Raw genomic sequence first — 20153 nt, 5'->3', positions numbered from 1 at the left:
AGGACTTGGTATACCAGGTGGCCCTCGCTGCACCACAGCTCTAGCACCAGTAAGGGTGAAACCCTTTAACCCTGGCATAGTTGAAAGCACCAGTATCGGTAGACTGGTTCAAGTGTTGAGTGCACCCACCATCCAGACATGTCAGAAAGAATCCTCCTTTCTGGGTCTTTCTTTAATCATTGTCAGAAGAGGAATCCTCATGCCAGGGAGGATCCAGTATTAGGAGAAGCAATTTGCACTTGTATCTATATCTAATAATCGCTATAAGAAGCACCATTCAGAGATCCAATATGCCTAGGAGCTCCATTCTACCACACTGTTGGCTTGTACTAGGCACTAGCGTAACAAAACATGAGTGGGGCCTGCAAAATATGCTAAAGGGGACACTCACATCAGTAAAAGCTAAGGGGACCCCCTCCAATATGGCTAAGCTTGAGCCCCTCCCTCCTGGCACCACATGGGCTGCCAGGGCCTCTGTTACGCCCGTGCTACTAGGCAGCTTAGGCTCACAATGAATACCCAAGGGCCTGATTCAGAAGAGGAAATAACTCTGGTTCTGTGTTGCAGTTTGCCAGAAGTGAAATATTTGCTGATTTGGGATTCCAATAAATCAGTAGAAAAATGTGCCGAACAAACTGTGCTGGCACTTCTCTCACAAATAATTAACATTACATACACTAAAAGAGCAAATTCTGCAAAATTTGCTGAATTTAGAGAGACAAATCTGTTAAACAATGGCAGATTTTTGACATAATTGTATTCCATATTATTCTTGTACAAGTGAAAGGAAAAACACGCCCAAGAGTGAAAAAAACTGAACATATGAGGTTGGATAGGGGTAGAAGATGCCCCCTGAAATGTGACTGTGGTGCCATTCAGCAATTGATTTTGCCTCTGAATACAAAGCCGTACTTCATCAGTCATTAGAGATACATATAACACACAAAAGGTGATGGGAGGCTCCTTGCAATAAGTCTAACCACTGGCAATCGCTCGGGTAGCGCTCCAACTATCAGTCTTTTGCTCACCAGTCCACCTCAGTTTGGACCCAGCCATATGCAAATCTTGGGAACAGTCCAGCCTGAACTGCCAAGCCAAGACCTTCCTGAACTGGAACACAACCCAGGACTGGTTTTGCCCTAGTTAAATAGCATGGGTTCCACACTCGCTATGTCACTGGAACCAAGCTGTACCCAGCTGATGGGCCCATAACTACGGCAAAACCGGTCCTGGGGAGCTTGTGTTCGGTTCAGGGAGGACCTGGTTTAGCAGTTTGGGCTGGACTTTTGAGGAGCACGTCACAACTAATTTGCATATGGCTGTGTCCAAACTGAAGTGGCATGTTCACCATAAGAAGAATGGGGTGATATGCTACCCCGAATGATTGCTAGTGGTTAGACAAATTGCAAGCATTCTTCCCATCACCAGCTAGGTCTTCAATAGACATACAAAATGTCATCCCTTCACAGCATTAATTGAATGCCACATATGTCATCAATATGGAAATATTCCCAGTCCAACAGATTACTAATTTTATGGAAAGGTACAGGCCATATTTGTATTACTTTTTATGAATAAGATCCAGCATGACCGACTTCTAAGAAGCCAGGGAAGCCTGGAGAAAATGTCTAATGTAGCCCATGCATGTGTGGCTGCAGGTAGTACAGCGTAGTGTGTTGTATGTGGTTCAGATCGAATTGCACAGGACGAAAGAAATGGTGACGTTTGGGAATGGCACCATGTAATTGAAACAGAACTAGGCTAGCACACTGTATATTTTGACAGTTTCACAGTGTACCTTATTTCCATTTGCCCAATCACATGATTTCCTGGTAAAGTGCCAGTCACTAGATAGAAGCTGAATTTCGACTGCTGTGGTGCAGTGATGCAGCTGTCTGAGCGCAGTGAATATTTTGCTGCCAGCGATGTAGAGGTGGCATTGATGCCAGTAGCAGTAACTGAATCCTGCCACCAAAACTCTACATCAGGCCTAGATTGGTGGAGCAAATTCTGTAAGTGGATTCTCCCCTGGTGTTAGCAGAATGCAGTGTTTTTTTAGTCTGGGGTATGCAGAAGTAAATTCTGGCGTGAGTACGCTGATTTAGCGAGTTGCGCTTCCGCCTGCAAACGAAAGTTGGCAAACTGAATGCAGTAATCTTCCAGCAGTCTGAACTGCTGTGAAATTACGGACCCACGGGTGATTTGCAGGCAGTTTGCAAAGTTTATGTATGGACTGTGCTGATTTGCTGGCAAAAGCCACTGAGAGTCGTCCTAACACTTGTCAACCAATGAGAGTAGGGTTGCAGGCAGTCAGTTTCTCCCTGGATTGCGCTTTGCAGTCCAAGGAGACGTGGGCAGCCTGAAAATAGGCAGTGGTCTATGTTCGGGCTAGAATTCCTCCTGTTTTCTAATTGACATGGGGAACAGATTGTGTCATTTTTAAGGCCAATTCTGCTCCGGTGGTAAACTAAAAAAAATAATGGAAAATTTTGCATGATTCACTTTCTGACACACTTGTTTGTCCACCAGTATTTAGCATGTTTGTCTACCCATATTTAGCAGTTCCTCCAGAAGCTGAAGAGTTTTTTCAATAACAACCAGGTCTAAATCAAGTCCATACTTGCCCAAATTTACTCACAGTTTACTTTGTGTATTAAGTCAGATGCCTCCACTGCATAATACTGAGGCAGAAAGGTCACCTTATTTTTAATTTTCATCCTGCTGAACATTAAGTATGTATCCAAGGCTGAAAAATGTTCACCATTTCTGTTTATATTCACATGGTCTGTACGATTTTCTATATATACACATGGTCTGCGTGAGTTTCTATCTCCATTGTTTGAGGGACTGATTCACAAAGGGCCTCCGCACTTGTGGTAGAGGCTCTGCAGTCTTAACATAAATTCACATCGGCTCTAATACCAAAGTTGCTTAGTAAATGCTAAAAATAATGTTGTGCTCCACAAAAGTGACACAACCTGTAGCAAAAATATAATAAGTCTGTGTCAGACTCTCACAGGACTGCCTGGCGGGAGCAGCGGCATACGAGTATTTAACAGGAACGGTAAGCTAGCTGCCAGACCCTCAAAATGCCAAATGAGTGTCCAGCGGGAGAAACAATACGGGGGGCCAGAATTGCTATTGTTTGTTGTAGTTGGAGTCTGAAGCATGTGCATTACCTATCTCCTGATACTACTTTGTACACTGGAAAAATTTAACCATTAACAACCATTCGCAATTGCTTTGGGCTGAAATTTGAAGGAAATCACACAGAGCCAATGCAAAAGGGGAGCACACCCAAACAAGTCAATGGCTTAAGCGGGATGACCCAAAGCCCTCTTTGTATTTTATATTACATGTTCAATGCTGATAGGTGAACAGGCAATAAAATAGATGCCAGACAGGGTGGGGAGATCCCTGGTAGGTCACCAGAGGCTAATAGGCTGACTGAGCTCTATTCAGTAACAAAGGAGAATAGAATAATTTTGATGTACTACAAAACCCTTTGTAAAGATCTGGCGGGGATGTTGGAAATTAGAGCTAAATGGGAGAGACTTGGGTGAACATATTTTGACAATGGAGTGACAAAGAATGCTAGCCTATATTAAACTTGTGGTATGTAACACTAGATCCTGATACGTCCAGTATAAATTCCTCCTGTCTGTCTTAGATGCTTTGCAAAGATTTTATTCACATGATTTAGTGGTGCCCAGTAGTTGAGATACTGGGGACAAGGCTGTGATAACACTTGTAAAGTGCTGTTTGACAGGAGGCCATGTAGGACTGCACTCAAGACCATTGAAGGAGAAGATGAAATTTAGAATAGAGAATGTGACCTTTTTATAAGATCTATTCGCTATTCACTGGTTGCAGGACGCGGACCGTTTTATGAGGGATTACTAGGTGAGGTGAAACAGTGAAAGTGTGTACTGACAATAAAGTTTTAGATTTTCGGACTGGAGGGAGGGAGATGTCTAGAAAGTTGGATGGTTGTGAGGTGAAAAAGATGACATGGGTAAAAAGACTAGTAGCTGTCATGTGTTACCTCTTGGTCCAAATGTAACCTCCACAAGCTAAGTCATGAAAAATTCACTGTCGTGAACACCGTGGTGCTTCTTTGTTTGCTCGATTTTGTATTGTACAGATCTTTTTTTAAAGGATCCTCGAAGAAAATCTTTAATTGAAACTGAAGAGATCAATATCTAGTAACTATAACAAAGTATCACCGCTATCCGCAGTGAAGAATGTGATTGTTTGCTTTCTACATTTTAGCAATTTTAGGATGGGTTAATTGAAGGAAATCACAAACCCTGGAATTTTGTTTTGTTTTGTTTAGTTTCCTAGCTTCGTTAGGAAAGAACACCAAAATGACTTCTTCATTATAGCTTACGTACAGTTTACCTATGTTGCTTGCCGTGGTCACATGCATAACATTTTTATTAGACAATCTAGAAGGACCCTATTTTGTGGTTGAAAAAAATAGTTTCCACAAAAGTCAACGAAGAGCACGGAAACCCCCGGACTAAGCAATTTCACATTCTTTTTTATCAACTTTTCTTAAATTCTAGTCAGGATAACAAGTGTCCTCACCACGAAGCAACACATGGATAGGATACGACTGGCAGCACAGTTCCTAGCTGGTACACATCAGGAACGTGTACCACCCGAGCTTCCCAAACAGTAAGACAATACATGGCTTGTGAACAGGTTGAAACTGAGAAAAGCAACAGATATACATGCGGGGGGGGCTCCTCCGCAGTGGCAGAGGGGCGTCACCCACATGGATGAGCTGGCAGATGAAAAATAAAACAATAGCTTGCTATTGTATTTTTTTTTTTTCATTTTTTATCTGCTGGCTCAGCCAGCAGGTGCAGGGAGGGGTGGGACTGGGCCACAGGGAGGTGGGAGAGTGCACTAAGTGCGCAAGTGTGTTTGGCTGGCTGTTTCAGGCCGGCTCAACACACCTGCAAAAAAAATACCTTTGGAATTGCAGGGCATTGTGATCCTAGTGGTGAGCTCTGGAGAGCAGCAACACTGATGTTGCATTGTCGATTCCGGAGTCCATGCAGGGTCGTCGGGCCCTTGAAGTCACACGCTTTGCAGATCGAACTTCAGGCTGATGAATTCAGGAGCGATGGTGTCGAGGATGCGGTGCTAAGCGGGATGATGCGATGTGCGGTGCCACAGGTCATGGTTCAGGCAGCGGGTCGATGACTGCGTCCAACGGCGTCGGTGAGACCAGGGCTGCGGTTTGAAGCAGGGCGGTGTGACGTGCAGTGTCACCAGGTCACGGTGCAGGCAGCGGCGGTGTAATTGCTGAAGCACAGTCAACGGTAGGCCTAAGCCGGTGGTGCAGGACAGGATGGTGCTTCGTGACCCTCACGAGCAATGTCCACAGGCCACGGTGCAGGCAGGGATGCCTGGTGACGACCCTGGAGTCGATGGTGCTGGCGTCGGTGGACCGAGACTGCAGTGCGAGACGGGACGGTGCTTTGTGTACCTCACGAGCAGTGTCCACAGGCCACGGTGCAGGCAGTGGTGCCGGTGCCAGCAGGAGCGGTGTCATCGCGGATGCACAGGCTGTGGTGTGAGCAGGCAGTGCCGGAGTGTGGGGCCCACAGGTTACGGTGTGAGCAGCGGCTCAGTGAAGTCGTCTGATGATGGCGTCTGTAAGACCAGGGTCGCGGTGTGAAGCGGGGCAGTGCGCGTCAGCAGGTCACGGTGCAGGCCAGCTGCGTCGTTGACGGCGTTGCAGTGGTTTTTCTCCAGGAACACCCAGTGCTGTAGCAAGAGGAAACTGAAGTCTTTGATATCCCTGAGACTTCCAACAGAACAGGAGGCAAGCTCTACTCCAAGCCCTTGGAGAACTTTCTCAAGCAGGACACACAGCAAAGTTCACGCAGAAGCAGCAACTGCAGGCCAGTCCAACAAAGTAACACATCAAAGGGACAGTACTGCTCTTCTCCTGGGCAGAGGTTCCTCTTGATTCCAGAAAGCTTCTGAAAGTATGGGGTTTTGGGTCTTCTTATACCCCTTTCTACTTTTGAAGTTGGCAAACTTCAAAACAAGTCTCAAGTGTTTGTGAGATCCTTCCTTGTCCAGGCCAGGCCCCAGACACACAACAGGGGGTTGGAGACTGCACTGTGTGAGGGCAGGGACACTCCTTTCAAGTGTGAATGACCACTCCACCCTCCCCTCTAGCTCAGACGGCTCATCAGGATATGCAGGCTACACCCCTGCCCCCTTTTGTGTCACTGTCTAAAGAGGTGCAAAACAGCCCAACTGTCAAACTGACCCAGACAGACAATCTACAAACAGGCAGAGTCACAAAATGGTTTAAGCAAGAAAATGCCTACTTTCTAAATGTGGCATTTTCAAAAAGACAATTTAAAAACCAAATTCACTAAAAGATGTATTTTTAAATTGTGAGTTCAGCGACCCTAAACTCCACATTTCTATCTGCTCTCAAAGGGAATCTGCGCTTTAAGGATATTTAAAGGCAGCCCACATGTTAACCTATGAGAGAGAGAGAGACCTTGCACAGTGAAAACCGAATTTGGCAGTATTTCACTGTTAGGACATATAAAACACACCAGTATATGTCCTACCTTAAACATACACTGCACCCTGCCCCTGGGGCTACCTAGGACCTACCTTAGGGATGCGTGACATGTAGTAAAAGGGAAAGTTTAGGCCTGGCAAGTGGGTACACTTGCCAAGTCGAATTGGGAGTCTAAAACTGCACACACAGACACTACAGTGGCAGGTCCGAGCCATGTTTACAGGGCTACTACTGTGGGTGGCACAACCGGTGCTGCAGGCCCACTAATAGCATTTAATTTACAGGCCCTGGGCACCTCTAGTGCACTTTACCGGGGACTTACCAGTAAATCAAATATGCCAATCATAGGTAATCCTATCAAAAGTACAATTTACACAGAGAACATATGCACTTTAGCACTGTTTTAGCAGTGGTAAAGTGCCCAGAGTCCTAAAGCCAACAAAAACTGGTCAGAGAAAATAGGAGGAAGGAGGCAAAAAGACTGGGGATGACCCTGCAAAAATGACCAGGTGCAACAGATTGCAACTGCAAGGAGGTGAGCCATTGGTAGCTTGCTCCATCACAACCAATATTTACCTCCGAAGCTATGGTTCAGTCCAAAGCTGGTCACAGCTGAGCCGCCTGTATGTGCGACTGAAAATTGGGAAGGCGGAAGCCCCTCATTTGAATATTCCTATGTAGGGAGGTACGTGTTGTGTGACCCTCACAGAATGATCTTCCATATAAAAGACAGTATCTTGGCCAGCAGTTGGGCCAATGTACCTGGAAAAAATTGTATGGGAAGCGTCTGGGCAACACTGAGCAAGTGGAATAATAAATTCATTTTGGCACTCATGATGTATGCTATCCACATTATCCCATGCATGCCCCATCTATACAAGTTGGTATATAAAGTCTGGAGAGGGGGGATATTCATCTCGATCAAACCATTCACCTGTGTGGTAAGTTGATAACCAAGTAGGTTGTGGGACCTGGGGTTCACCTAAACCCGCTGCTCTCTAGTAGAACATGGCTTTCAGAGTTGGAATATGAGATCTCTATGCTGTGGGATTTACCTGTTGATTTTAAAACCCGAGACTGCCGCAAATGAGGTCAGTTCATCTTTTAAAACTAGTAGGGGTGTTTCAGGTTCAGTTATAGTTGATATATCAGAGGATATAGTCAGTGAACAAGGTTTGTTGGTGTGCCCCTTACCCGAAGGCCCTTTATAATGGGGTTGCGAATGATACGTTGAACCAATGGTTTAATTATCAGGGTAAACAATAGGGGAACAGTGGGCACCCCTGATGCGTGCCTCTAGTAAAGTGGATTGTTTCAGGGTACTCCTCATTTATTAACATTTTAGTTGTGGGTTTGGAATGATTATCATTATTGAAGATTGTTAGAGGCTGGCCTGTTGCATGGCTTGCGTTTAGTCTTCATTTTAGGTTCAGTTCTTTAGGTTGACATTTCTTTCTCTGGGTGACTCTTTCCACACATTTCTGCTAATGCGTGAATGTGCTTTGTTAATTTTTGATAGGCCTGTAGTATGTACAGTTAGTTACAGGTTCGCACATTTCAGAACACAGTTCTGCTTTCCTTTCTTGGTATGCTGGTTAGGAGACACTTTAGTTAGGCAAAACAACATGAGCTGCTCTGTGCCCCCGCCACAGCGTGATAAGAACGACACTTTGTTATATAAACAGCGTCCGTGCTAAAGCTCAGTGAGAGGATCACTTTCATGCTGGGATTATTACAGAACTGCTGGGAACTGTGATTGAGATCCAGCCCTGCAGACTCCGATCGCCATCCTGCTAAGATGGACAACCCGTACCGGCTTCTCGACACCTAACACCAAGGTATGGGGGTTAGACTATCCCAACTGATCTGGCAGAAGGGCAGTACTCCTATGCTTTCTTTAGTATAGTAGTAGATACAGATAGGAGTAGACAACCATTAGCAACAATTATCATGGTTGAATTGTTCATCTTGTTTACTATTCTAATATCCCATCCACCTTAGTACAATCCCCGTAGGATATCATGGGAATGTAATAAGGCAGACGGGATATACATCACATTTGTGACAGAGTATTCCCCTCCACCAAGACCTAAATCAAGCCCTAAGTCTCTATATTATGAAGTTTGTGTTGGTCTAATACACAGTCCTGCTATATTTGTAGGAATCGTACAACAGGCCTAACTCTGTCAAATTCCTTCTCTGTGTCCAGTGAAATAGGCTATGGTATGTTTTCCCTTTCCTTTACTTCCATTAGGGCTGTGGCTAGTCATATAGTATCCTCACTGTTATGATTTTTGAAAAATCAAGACTGTTTTGGAGATATGAATTGTGGCCAAATTGGGTGGTGTTGATTGGCCACCATGACATGAACAATTTTATGTTGCTGTTCAGCAGCTCAGTAGATGGATAAGAAACACAGGATGTCGGACTGTTGCTGAATTTCTGTTTGACAGTAAGGTGAGATTCCATCATGGAATCCGTTCCCATACGTGTCACCAGAATATTACTAAAGAACTTAATTAGAGGGACTATAAGGTTTTATAGAAAGAAGCTCGGAAGCCATCTGGTCCCTGTGCCTTCCCACCAGGAATGCCACAATTGCTATCCTCACCTCTTCTTCAGAGGTGGTCTCATTTAGAGGGTCTAAATCCATGTGTTGCATTAGGGATGTGCATTCCCTAATGTAATCATTTTGTCTCTGGGGATCTGACCACTTTCTGCCAAACAGCGAAGTGTAATAGCAGATGAACTACTTGACAGTGTCAATAAATTGCCCTCATCCCATATGACCTGAATTAAGTTCAGATTACAAAGCTGTTGCAATGTATAAACTAGACATTTGTCAGGTGTATTGCCTCTATCATAGTACTTTTGACATGCATATAATAATTTCTTAGCGGCATCTTGCTTCATAAGCTGAGATAGTTTCCCTCTCACCTGACTCAGCTCCCTTTGTATTCGTCGGGACTGCTTTAGCTTGTGATGGACTTTCAGTCGTCGAAGCTGAGCTTCCAACTCCTCCTTTTATGGGCAAGCCACCTTTATGAAATTGGAAGTATTGGCTATTAATTCTCTCCCACACCCCTGTATAAATGCCTTAGTGGCTTCCCACAATACCACAGGTGTCACCTCCCCTTTGAAATCATGGAGGGTCGTGTCTCACAGTGCCAGGTTCTTCGCAACCCACATGCGAGGAGTCCATAACGAACCCAATTAGATAATGATTAGAAAGGGACTTTACTCCTATAGTGGAGTCCAGAATCCTGTGGGTGAGAGTTAGAGAAACTAAAACAAAATCTATATGCTTGTACAGCTTTGTAAAAGCTGAAATCCTTAGTAACTTGTTGATGGCACCATATTTCTAACACGCTGAAATCTGATATTCTCTGGGTTAGAGGCGTGGGGACCTCAGGACAGTGGAGACATTGTGGGGGATCTGTTAAGTGTGTGGTCAAAAAATCGCATTGGGTTATCCAGCTGCAAAGTATGCATCACCAGTAAAAAGGTCAGAAAAAATAGCTTTCTCCTCATTCGAGTACAAGGAAAACTATTCGATCTAAAGCTGGCCCAGACCCTCCATGCCTATAATTCTTCCATTCTGGTACACTCGTTTAACTTCGAGGGTAAAAATGTGGCTTCTGTGCAGCAAGATTGCCACCCCTTGGTAGTGTATGGGGCATGAATGTGTACCAGAAACCAGTAGGACTGCAACAAGTAATATATTTTTGCAGGAGATGGGATCCCCGAAGGCCTGCCACATCAGCCTCTGCATTTAAGCCATCGTAACAATGCTTGCGTCTTGGATGGTGAGTTAAGCCCCCGTACATTAAGGGAGATAAACTTTAAGAGTAAGATCAGTTGATAGTTAAGGTGCTCCTCACCATGCTGTCCAAAATAAGAATTTGAGTCTAACCGCACCCTCTTGGAAGTCCGGTTTGATCTGTGTAGGTCCAACCTCTGGGTGCCTATGTGGTGCATGCAAACCTATCACACATGTGTAGGAGTTGTGTACAAACTTGCGATTAAAGTATAACAAAAGAGAGACAAGCTCTAAAAAACAAAATAACAAACATAAGAAATTGTTCAACCTTTTCAACTCCCGACCGAATATTGGCAGTATGAGTGCCAAGCTATTAGTCACGGTCCCAGCTTCAATCTCACTTGTTGAAAATGGAACCCAATAGGTGTGGTCTGGGCTCTGCTAGACCCTGTCAGCCCTGAACTAGAAAGCCGTTACACAAACAAAATAGGTTGCGAAATTCAGCAACAAAGCGTTCATACAGCCATTGAGGTGCGTCCGTGCACACCAGGAATGCCAGGAGATCAGAGACCCCATGATCTTCCCTGTGGAGGGGCCTGGTCCTGGACCACTGGCAGTGATAGCCAAAAGCAATCAGTGGCCGTCGAGCTGCTCGTCTACGATGCAAACCAGTAGTTGGGGAAAGTTCAGTCCTCTTTGGATGTTAATAGTCTATCCTCGCTATCCTGAAGACGAATGAGCTTTCTGAGCTTGTTCCTCTTTTCTCAATCCTGTGTACATCTACACTGTTTCTTCTACTGTGGCCCTTTCAGCCTGAGTCGGCAATCCCAGGACCTCTCTCACCATCATCTGTTGACTCTTAAGTCAGAAAGGGTAAATCCTTCAATACTGGATCTTCTCTTTGCACAGATGTGCCTTGAGGTCTTTGAATTCCATTCGCTATGCTATGTTGAGGGGGAAGACATCCTAAAATAACATAATGGCTTCATCTTGAAAGGTCATCAGTTCCTGTTTGCTTGCGCCGTAGGATGTATTCCTTTTCCATGAAATAATGCACTCTCAGGACATCAGAGCGTAAGCCCTGAGCATCCAGTCCAGTCGGATAAGCTGCTTTCCTGACGGTTGAAGCAAGTGGTGGAAAAGAGCCTGCACGTGGGCTTCCTGGCCTGCCTGGGGGATCTTGGTGCTGATTCCACAAATCTGGATAATATAGTGGTGTTAATAGTCTGAGATTGTCCAGCCTGCCTAGCATCTCCTATTATTTCCACTCCATTGTTGAAGGATCGGAGGCAGTGGACCCCCATCCATGTTTGCACCTCTTAAGAGACCAAAACCTGATTACTGTCTGCTCTCATTTTATCGCAAACAGGCCTCAGCAGAACCCAGCAGGAAGTAGAAGATACACAACAGCTATTTCCAATGGTGGCACCTGAGAGGAGTGCAAGGGTCTCCTGAGAGTGGCGGGGCCTTGTCTCTGCCACCCAGGTAGTTAGTTAACAGTTAGTACATAATTCATACAGGTTGTTGTTGTATCAAATGAACACGCAGATCTGCATGCCAGCTGAATGAGAAAATACAATAAGGCAACTGTGTAGTTCTTTGTCTGACAAACCACACAAACCTAACAACCTGAAGTGATTGGAGATTGGCAGTGCAATAAACTTAAAAAAGCATCAGTATTCACAAAATATTTGTCGAACAGAAGAACCACTGACTACTGTAGAACAGGGTTACATTAATATGCTATGTGGTTGAGTTTAAGTCTTAAATTACTCAGCAACAGTCAAGGCTTTTTCAACCCCCTTATTAAGGTGTTAAGTTAGAAACCCTATAAAAGTTTCAAATATTGGACGTGTGCAGAAAGTGTGGGAAACATTGGGAAGAGCCATGTATGATTTAGCGAAATAGTTTTGGGGATAATTAAGCATATTTGTGGGCGCACACGTATGTGGAAGAAATTAAACAAAAGGTTATTTGGATATATCGCACTTTACAAAGTGTAAATAATATGTATTGTAAAAGGTCTCTTCATGCTTCCAGGACCTCACAATACTTATGAGTAAATGACCGGCAACTGTGTATAGCATATATTAAACATGCAGTATTCCCTTCTAGTCACTGGAACTGTGGAATCCAGTAAAGATGTTTTACACTTGCATTGTGTATTGTTAGCCATCCGTCATACTTTTTCTTTCTCCCTCTCCCTGTATGTAAATGTATATAAATATATATATATATACATATGTATGTATATTTTTTTGTAGGACATGCGAGGCCATAGATCCCGTCAGTGAAGATGATAAGATATATCACTACATCTGCCCAGCAGTGCATGAAGACAAGGTTCGAGATTTTGTAGTGCTTCTGTCCCGTAGATATCCGGACAAAGAAGGGTAAGTCAACGCGTGAGCATCCGTATGCATCTGAGATTGTGTCTAGGAATTTTTATTTGGTCGAACCACACTACTGAGACCATTCACAGATTTGCTGATCAAACTGTGCCATGCTGCTCTGATGGCCACAACTTTGTTTTGAATGACCTTTAACTGTTTTCACAGGAATAAAATGTCCACTGGAGATACCACTGCAGTATTCAGAAATTTGTAGAACGAACAATGCTTTCTGGATGCTTTTCTCAATGGATCTGAGCTCACAACGGTAAATGATAGCATTCGCTACCTATTGTATTTTACAAGTAGCTCACACTTGAGGAGGGTAGTGAACGCTCTTGTTGGTACTACAGAGTGGAACGGTGAGCACTGTTGCCACCATCTCCTTTGTTTACCATGAAAGTGATATGGAGCTACAGTGAAGTGATACAAAAAGTAGATGATGGGAAGAACCAAGAAATGACCAACAGGAACTAGTGTTGTCATGATGGGTTGGGAAACAAACATGGGAGAGGAACTGTGTTGCTGGCTATGGTGGTTTAGAAGGAACAAAACTGGCCTCTTCCTCCTTCTGGTCTAGAGAGAGTTACTCAAAGAATTAGAATGCAAGGCCTATGACAAGAAAAGGTATAAGACATGAAGTTAGACTTCATATTCAAGGTTAAAGAACTTCAAGAGTATATTGCCGAAATAAGAGGTCAGACAAGGCACTTTGTGAGATCATAGTAGCTTTAAAACTGAGTCCCATAGATGTGAGGACCTGCATATGCCAATGAGCCCATTTGTGGACTGGAGATTAGTTCTGGAACACCACGTCAGCACAAATATAAGACCTTATCTCCCTCAAGGTGCAAGAGAATGGGATACCAAAGACCACATCACCTTCAACAGGGTTTGGCTGGGGTTCACACCTAAGAAAATGTTTTTAAAAAACAAGCATTGGCAGAGCCAATAGGTTTTGCCTTTGTCTTTTTTTCTATGTAACTGGCTTACAAATATTGGAGAAATGTTATAAGAATGTTTGTAAATTAAAAACAAACATAACATTTTTCTAATATCTGTAAGCCAGTTACGTAGAAAAAAAGACAAAAGTGAAACATAAGGGCATGCATGTTAGAAGATAGAAGACAGAAGGTGGAAAAAGGCAGAAGGCGTGAGCAGGCAGAAGGCATGAGCAGGCAGAAGGCGGAAGAAGATGGAAGAAAACAGAAGGCGGAAGAAAACAGAAGGCGGGAGAAGATGGGAGAAGAGAGAAGACACAAGGTGTGAGAAGACAGAAGATGATAGAGTGCAGACGTGAGAAGACAAGACGGCATGCAGAAAGAAAAAAACTTGGACTGCAATAAAGAAAGAAGGCAGAGAAGGCATTGAAGAAAGAAGATGTCAGTGAAGTAATAAGACGGCATGCTGGAAGAAAAAAGACTGCAATGAACAAAGAAGACCGAGAAGATGGCAGCAAAGAAATGAGACACCACTGAAGAAAAAATACGGCATTGAAGAAGAAAAAAGAAGTACCTTCAGTATTGCAGCCAGAGGAAGGACACTAGCTAGTGTCCAATAGGAAGTGACAGGAAGGAGTACTTGGTCCACAGGCAAGTTGATGGCAAGATGTGCTGGCCAATCCGAAGCAGGTAAATCAGAGCGACGTTGGAGTAAGCCAATGGTAAATTTAGATAAGTAAGGGACCGCTTCTAAGCCCCTTTTAAGTTCGTTGACTAACAAAAGATTACGCAAGCATGCGCACAAGCACGTGTGCAGGAGAAACCTAAAAAAAAAATAAAAAAAAAACTGTACGGCACAATTTTGAAATACTTGACCAAAAAATCCAGACTTTCTGGAAGGGCACTATTATACTATTCTAATACTTTTGAGGTGTTCCAGGCAAATCTTACCATCTTCAGAGGTGAAGGGACACACCCTCCCAAGGAAAACTTTGCAAAAACGGTGGCAAAACTGGATCTTTCAACATAATGTCTCCTAAAAGTTTGCTTATGATGCAGTTACGTAAATCTAGGCCATGCAAGGACACGTGGCCTATCATTTTCAAAACTTTTCTTGCATTTTTGTCACTTCTCATGAGTCCGTCATACCTTAGGGTAAAGACTCACTGCAGCTCACTGTCTCTTAAAGCACAGAGATATCAAGCCACCTTCATAGTGCCGGTCAGTGCAGCCAGAGCCAAGGACAGGGATTCAGGGGAGAGGCCAGGAGCTCAAAGGATCGGGGCAAAGGCTGTATGGAATGTATTTTCCACAGAGCGGTGGTCACATTCATCAAAATGTCATGCTGTGCAGCGTCACCCTGCTGCGGATAGGCAAAGGGCAGGAATTTGTTGCATTTTAAATACTGCACATTTCGGCCTTTTTCCCAGCGCTGGAGCACAATGTGCTGCCTAGCGCCAACGGTGGCACTCTTGCACCATGGTGCAAGGTTGCCTACGTTGTAAGCAGGATTATTTTTGTGCGGGAATGTGCTCTGAGGCATTTTCCTTTTTCTATGAGTGTTGCAGGATGTGCAGCACACATTTAAAGGGGGAAAAACAGAGGAGAAATAAACATATTTCTCCTAGTTACGCCTCACCTGGCAGTTTTGGCTCATTCTCACGTCTACTATTTATGGTAAATCTGGGAATGCGTCAAAATCCATGCGTGTTGCATGGGAACACCCATGCACCACCCATGGAATGCCTCCCTGGGGCAGAGTAATGCAACTCAGTGATTTGCGCTGTGTTGCATTACTCTGGATTTATCAAGCCGCTGAGAGTCATGCAAAGTGGCCTTGCGTGGCTTGATAAATTGCGCTTAAGGGTTGTCCTGCGCCTGCACCCTGTTGGGTGGTGCAAAAGCAATGCAACCCGTACATAAATCTGCCCCTTGGAGACTAATAAAAACAGAAGGCCAGATCTAGAGACTCTTTTCCAACTCGATCTTTTCACATCTTGTCATATGCCACGTTTAGGTTAGAGAACTTGCTTACCTCGCCCCATCCTGTGACAAGGCTGAGAAAGGAGGACTCAAAGCGTAGTGCAGTGAAGATAATAACCCTCCTTCTTCATGCCCTTAATGTTATTTTTTGCGTTTCAACGGGAACCTAGGTCTGCTAGAAGCACATCCCCCCACGTGTGCAGAAGTACTCTTTGCCTGCTACGGCCATGAAAGCATAAGGGGGAGTGGCAGGCAGCAATGATAGACAGCCCCTTCGTGTTAAGTATATATGCCAACAGACCTCATTCAGGTTGAAGACTCTCGATTTTTTTTTTTAAAGCCAAAAATGCCTGTATTTTATCTTTCTCCCGCCGAAAATTATTTCTGCTTCCATGTACATCAGTGGAGGGAAATAACCCCCCCCCCCCCTCCGATTTTGTTTCCAAAATCTCCCTAGTTCTAAAACTAATAAGGTGGAGCCCAAAAGCCCATATGTAGAAACCACCTCTGCCCTTTTCTTGGTTTACATTGTGGCACAATTAACCAGCGATCAATCAAGGCATGATCCCATCATGATATATATACACGCACTTTACCCGCGACTTGCGCAATAACTACATAAAAACACAATATCCCGGTTGAACATACTATGCTGGCTCCTCACGAGGACTTTATCATAGTTGCCAGTGAAAGAAATGTTTAAGGGCATGAAATATTGAAAATACATTTCAAGCAGTATTTTTGTAGCTCTGAACACACGTGCTTGGAATTTTGAAGCCTTGTAAAACAAAAGGTGGTGTTCTGTTTAATCAGTTGTGCTCTATCCTTAGAAACCTGCGGTTCGCAGGTTGTGTATAGCAGCACACAGCTAACCCGCGAAGCTTGCTTATAGACTTAGTATTAATGAAGCCACTTTCTCAAGAATGCCCAAAAACTGACTTTAAATATGGGATTTGTGGTTGTGCGCAACGTCTTCAGATGGACAACGGGCGAATTCTTAAGTATATCGATTACTAAGAGGTTTATTCAACCATAGCGGACGCTCTGCTGGTTTGCTATTGGGGTGGAGGACATGCCCTCCGCCCTGTGAAGTAGGGGTGCGGCACACACGCGAGCGGCAAATGACGCGCGGAGCCACATATCAGGTACGAACTCTTTATTCTAATTCTCTCGCTCCGAATTCCCTTTTCCCGCCTCCTGCTCTTACATATACTTTCCCCTACGTCACTCCGGTGCCGTCTACTCTGCACCTTTGGTCAGGGGGGTTTCTCTCACCCACCCGTTCCGCTTCTCATCTAGTGGTGGTGGCCAGTTCCGGCCACAACACTACATCCCTCCCCAACGGGGGAGGATAGGAACAAAATACAAACAAGATGAAACTCAAAGGATATGCTTGTCGATTTCACACGGCTGGTGATTGGAAACGAAAGTCTCTTCTCTTTCCGGATGTTTCCTTTCTTTAAGGTCAGTCACACGCATAGTCTGCGTATCGCCGCGACGGGCCTGGGTTACGTCTCAGCATGTATCTCCCTTCTCTCGACCGGTCCGACACTTGGGTCCTCTCTGTACTTAGGTCGGGTGCTGTCGCTCCTGCGAGTTGGTTCTGTGGTTGTTCTTCCTGTTCTTCTCTTGTGGGTTCTAGGCATGCAGGTTCCACGTCCGAGTCTGCTTTTTCGATTGTGTCTCTCCAGTCTCTTCCAGTGGGTGCCGTTTGGGGCAGACGTTTGAACAGCGCCGCGTTGCGGGTTACTGTCTCTGGTCCTCGCCGGGCTGTTACCATGGTGCCCTTCACTGCAGTCACGGTCCACGGCCGTATCTCAAAGGGTAGGTGGAATTTCCCTCCAGGGTGGCGGTCTTTTACTAGGACGGCGTCGCCTATTTGTAGGGCTACTCCTTTGGCTCTCCTCTTTATGGACAGCTGTGTGTTGGTGCTGTTTCTCTTTGCTGTCGATCTGTCGGGCGGTCGTGGTGGTTGGTTTGCCCATGATGGGTGATGCGGGATGGCATCTGTTACTGTTCTCCCGAAACACAGTTGCGTGGGGCGTGACTCTGTACTCTCTTAGGAAAGTGTATATTGCTCTCTCCGGATTTTCCGCTTCCGCCACGGCGATGCGGATGACCTTGTTCAGGGTCCTGACGAACCTTTCCACTTCTCTGTTTGCTTGTGGCCACCGGGGTGTGATGCGTCGGTGTTTGGTGTTTGTTGATGCTAGGAAGTCCGCCCACTCACAACTGTTAAAAGGAGGGCCATTGTCTGTACGCACCTCTCCGAAAAACCTGTGTGTGTCCATCATTTTTTCAAACTTAGGGATGACTGTGCTTGCAGATGTTGAGTGCACTACCTCGACTTCTGGGTGGCGCGAGTAGTCGTCCACTACTATGATCATGTGTGATCCGTCGGGGAGGCTTCCGAAGTCTGCACTTACTCTGTGCCACGGTGCAGAGGGTCCTTCTTCCGTGATGATCGGTGTTGGGGGATACCCACGGAGTTGGGCCTGACACTTTCTCGATGATTTCTGCTTGTACCAGGAGTTTGAGTTCGCGCTCAACTTTGGGGCGCAGGTGAAATGCTACCCGGCGGTGTCTAAGTGCTGTGGGAGTGACTGTGTGGTCGATGTGGAGGTGTAGTGGAGGAACTTTTAGGCAGCTGATTCCTTCGAATAGTGTTTGGAACTCCTGTTTTAGGTTGTTGAGTGTGTTCACCTGTATACTGAATGCGAAGTGTACCAGGTCGAGGTCTTGTGCTGTTTGGCAACCTTGTAGGAATCCTGCGCCATCTTTGGAGACATATACTTTCACGGCCATTCCGGTGGTCTCATGGGAGATTTCTGTTGTGAATGACCCCCCTATCTCTAGGGGTCGCCTGTTCCCAAATGCGAAGACCTGTATGTTGGTGGGTCGGAGAGCCGGCAGTGGTTTGGGTAGTTCGTTGTATATGTCGATGGCCATTAGGTTGATGGATGCACCTGTGTCCACCAGAGCTGGGACTGAAGAGCCTTGAACCTTGACTTGGCATGTGGGGAGGCGGCGCCCTCCGACTGCGTGTATTATGTGGACTGTGTGTTGGTCATTGTCCATGTCACTGTCTGAGTCTTGCGTGGCTTCAATCATTTTGATGCTTTTTTTTGTAGTGTTGGTCGTTGGTTTTGGTGTGGATCTGCAGACTTTCGCGAAATGGTTGTACTTTCCACACGCGCTGCAGATTTTTCCCCATGCGGGGCAGGTGGTGGGGTATGGTGCTGGGCCGCCGCACCACTTGCATGATCTGCTCCTTTGTTTTCCTCTGTAGTTGTCTCCTTTCTGTCGCGGCGTATTTGCTATCACTGCATTGGCTGCTTCAGTTGCTCCTTGTGACGTGGGTGCTTGTTCCATGTGGGTTGCTCGTGCCCGTGACAGCTCTTGAGATCGTCCGAGTGTGAGGATGTCTTTCATTTGCATGTTGGGTTGTTGTAGTGTGCGCTCTCAGAGTTTGGATGACGAGCATCCTTGGATGAATTGTGCCCTTATTTCATCCTCTTCATCAGGTAGGGTGCAGGTGCTGGCTAACTCTTTCAGCCTGGCATATAAGACGTCAACGGATTCATCAGTTATTTGGCGGGCTTGGCGTAGTAAGAACCTTTCGTAGTCCGGGTTCGCGTAGGGCTCAAAATGTGCGGTGATCGCCCCTTTTAGAGTTTCGTGGGTTCGGGCCGCGCTTCGGTTATGGACTTAAATATTTTATGGATGTCAGCTCCTCCAATGTGAAGAAGGAGGGGTCTGCGTCTCTCCGGTTTGACATCCAGGGCTTCGAAATACGTTTCAAGGCGTTCTACCCAGATTTTCCACCTCGCAGCTTGGGTGGGGGGTGCGCCTGTTACGGTGAAAGGTTCTAGTGGTGGTATGCCAGCCATTTCAGAAAAGGCTAAGGACAGCTAATGGCGGTGAGGTTGCAAATACCTCCTCTGAGGTACAGTAAATTTTCTTTCTTTGCATGCACCTTTATCTTATTTATGTACTTTTGATTTTCCTCTTTTTTTTCTTTTCTTGTGTCCTGTTTATTATATATTTTTTTTTTTTGGTTGTGTGAGAACTATCTGTGCCAGACAGTTCGTTTTAGCTGGCTGGTGTGAGTTCTCCTGGCCACTGGGGGGGGCAGGCTGAGCAGTGTAGCCGTTGTGAGCTGTTTAACGTTGTTTTATTTTTTTTTCTAGGTGCTGGGGCCTGCTCCAGGTGGAGTTCAGGGCTTGGGCATGCACGCGGCGTGTGCAGGGCAAATGCTGTCTCTGACGGGAGTCCTCTCCCGTTTTATATGCTGGCTCGTGGGCTGTGATGACAGTCGGGCAGCAGCTGTGGTGTGTCCCAGTGCGGCGTGGCTCTTTGCTGGAGCGGAGGTGCTGGGCGTCGGCGGCGCGGTGCAGTTTATCTGCGTTATCGGAGGTGCTGGCAGGCAGCGCCGGCGGCTGATAACTCACCGCGGGCCGCTGCCGTTGGGCTCTGCGTCGGCTTCGGGGTTCTTTGTTGCTGGGACCACCTGGGGA

The 20153-nt window shown here is 45.6% G+C and overlaps 1 protein-coding gene across 3 annotated transcripts in view; it reads left to right on the top strand.

Annotated features, from left to right (window-relative positions):
* The window catches only part of ACOT12 (acyl-CoA thioesterase 12), a 363604-nt gene that overhangs the window by 321850 nt on the left and 21601 nt on the right, over positions 1 to 20153 (top strand). For all 3 annotated transcript variants that reach the window (XM_069224604.1, XM_069224589.1, XM_069224598.1), the window contains exon 13: positions 12587 to 12715. In XM_069224604.1, coding sequence (XP_069080705.1) covers positions 12587 to 12715 — 129 coding nt within the window. The remainder of the gene's footprint in view (positions 1 to 12586; positions 12716 to 20153) is intronic.

Source organism: Pleurodeles waltl, chromosome 1_1, assembly GCF_031143425.1.
Source record: "Pleurodeles waltl isolate 20211129_DDA chromosome 1_1, aPleWal1.hap1.20221129, whole genome shotgun sequence".
In the NCBI taxonomy this organism is placed as follows: Eukaryota; Metazoa; Chordata; class Amphibia; order Caudata; family Salamandridae; genus Pleurodeles; species Pleurodeles waltl.
The sequence above is the reverse complement of the archived record's forward strand: the minus strand, read 5'-3'. Positions and strand labels throughout refer to the sequence as shown.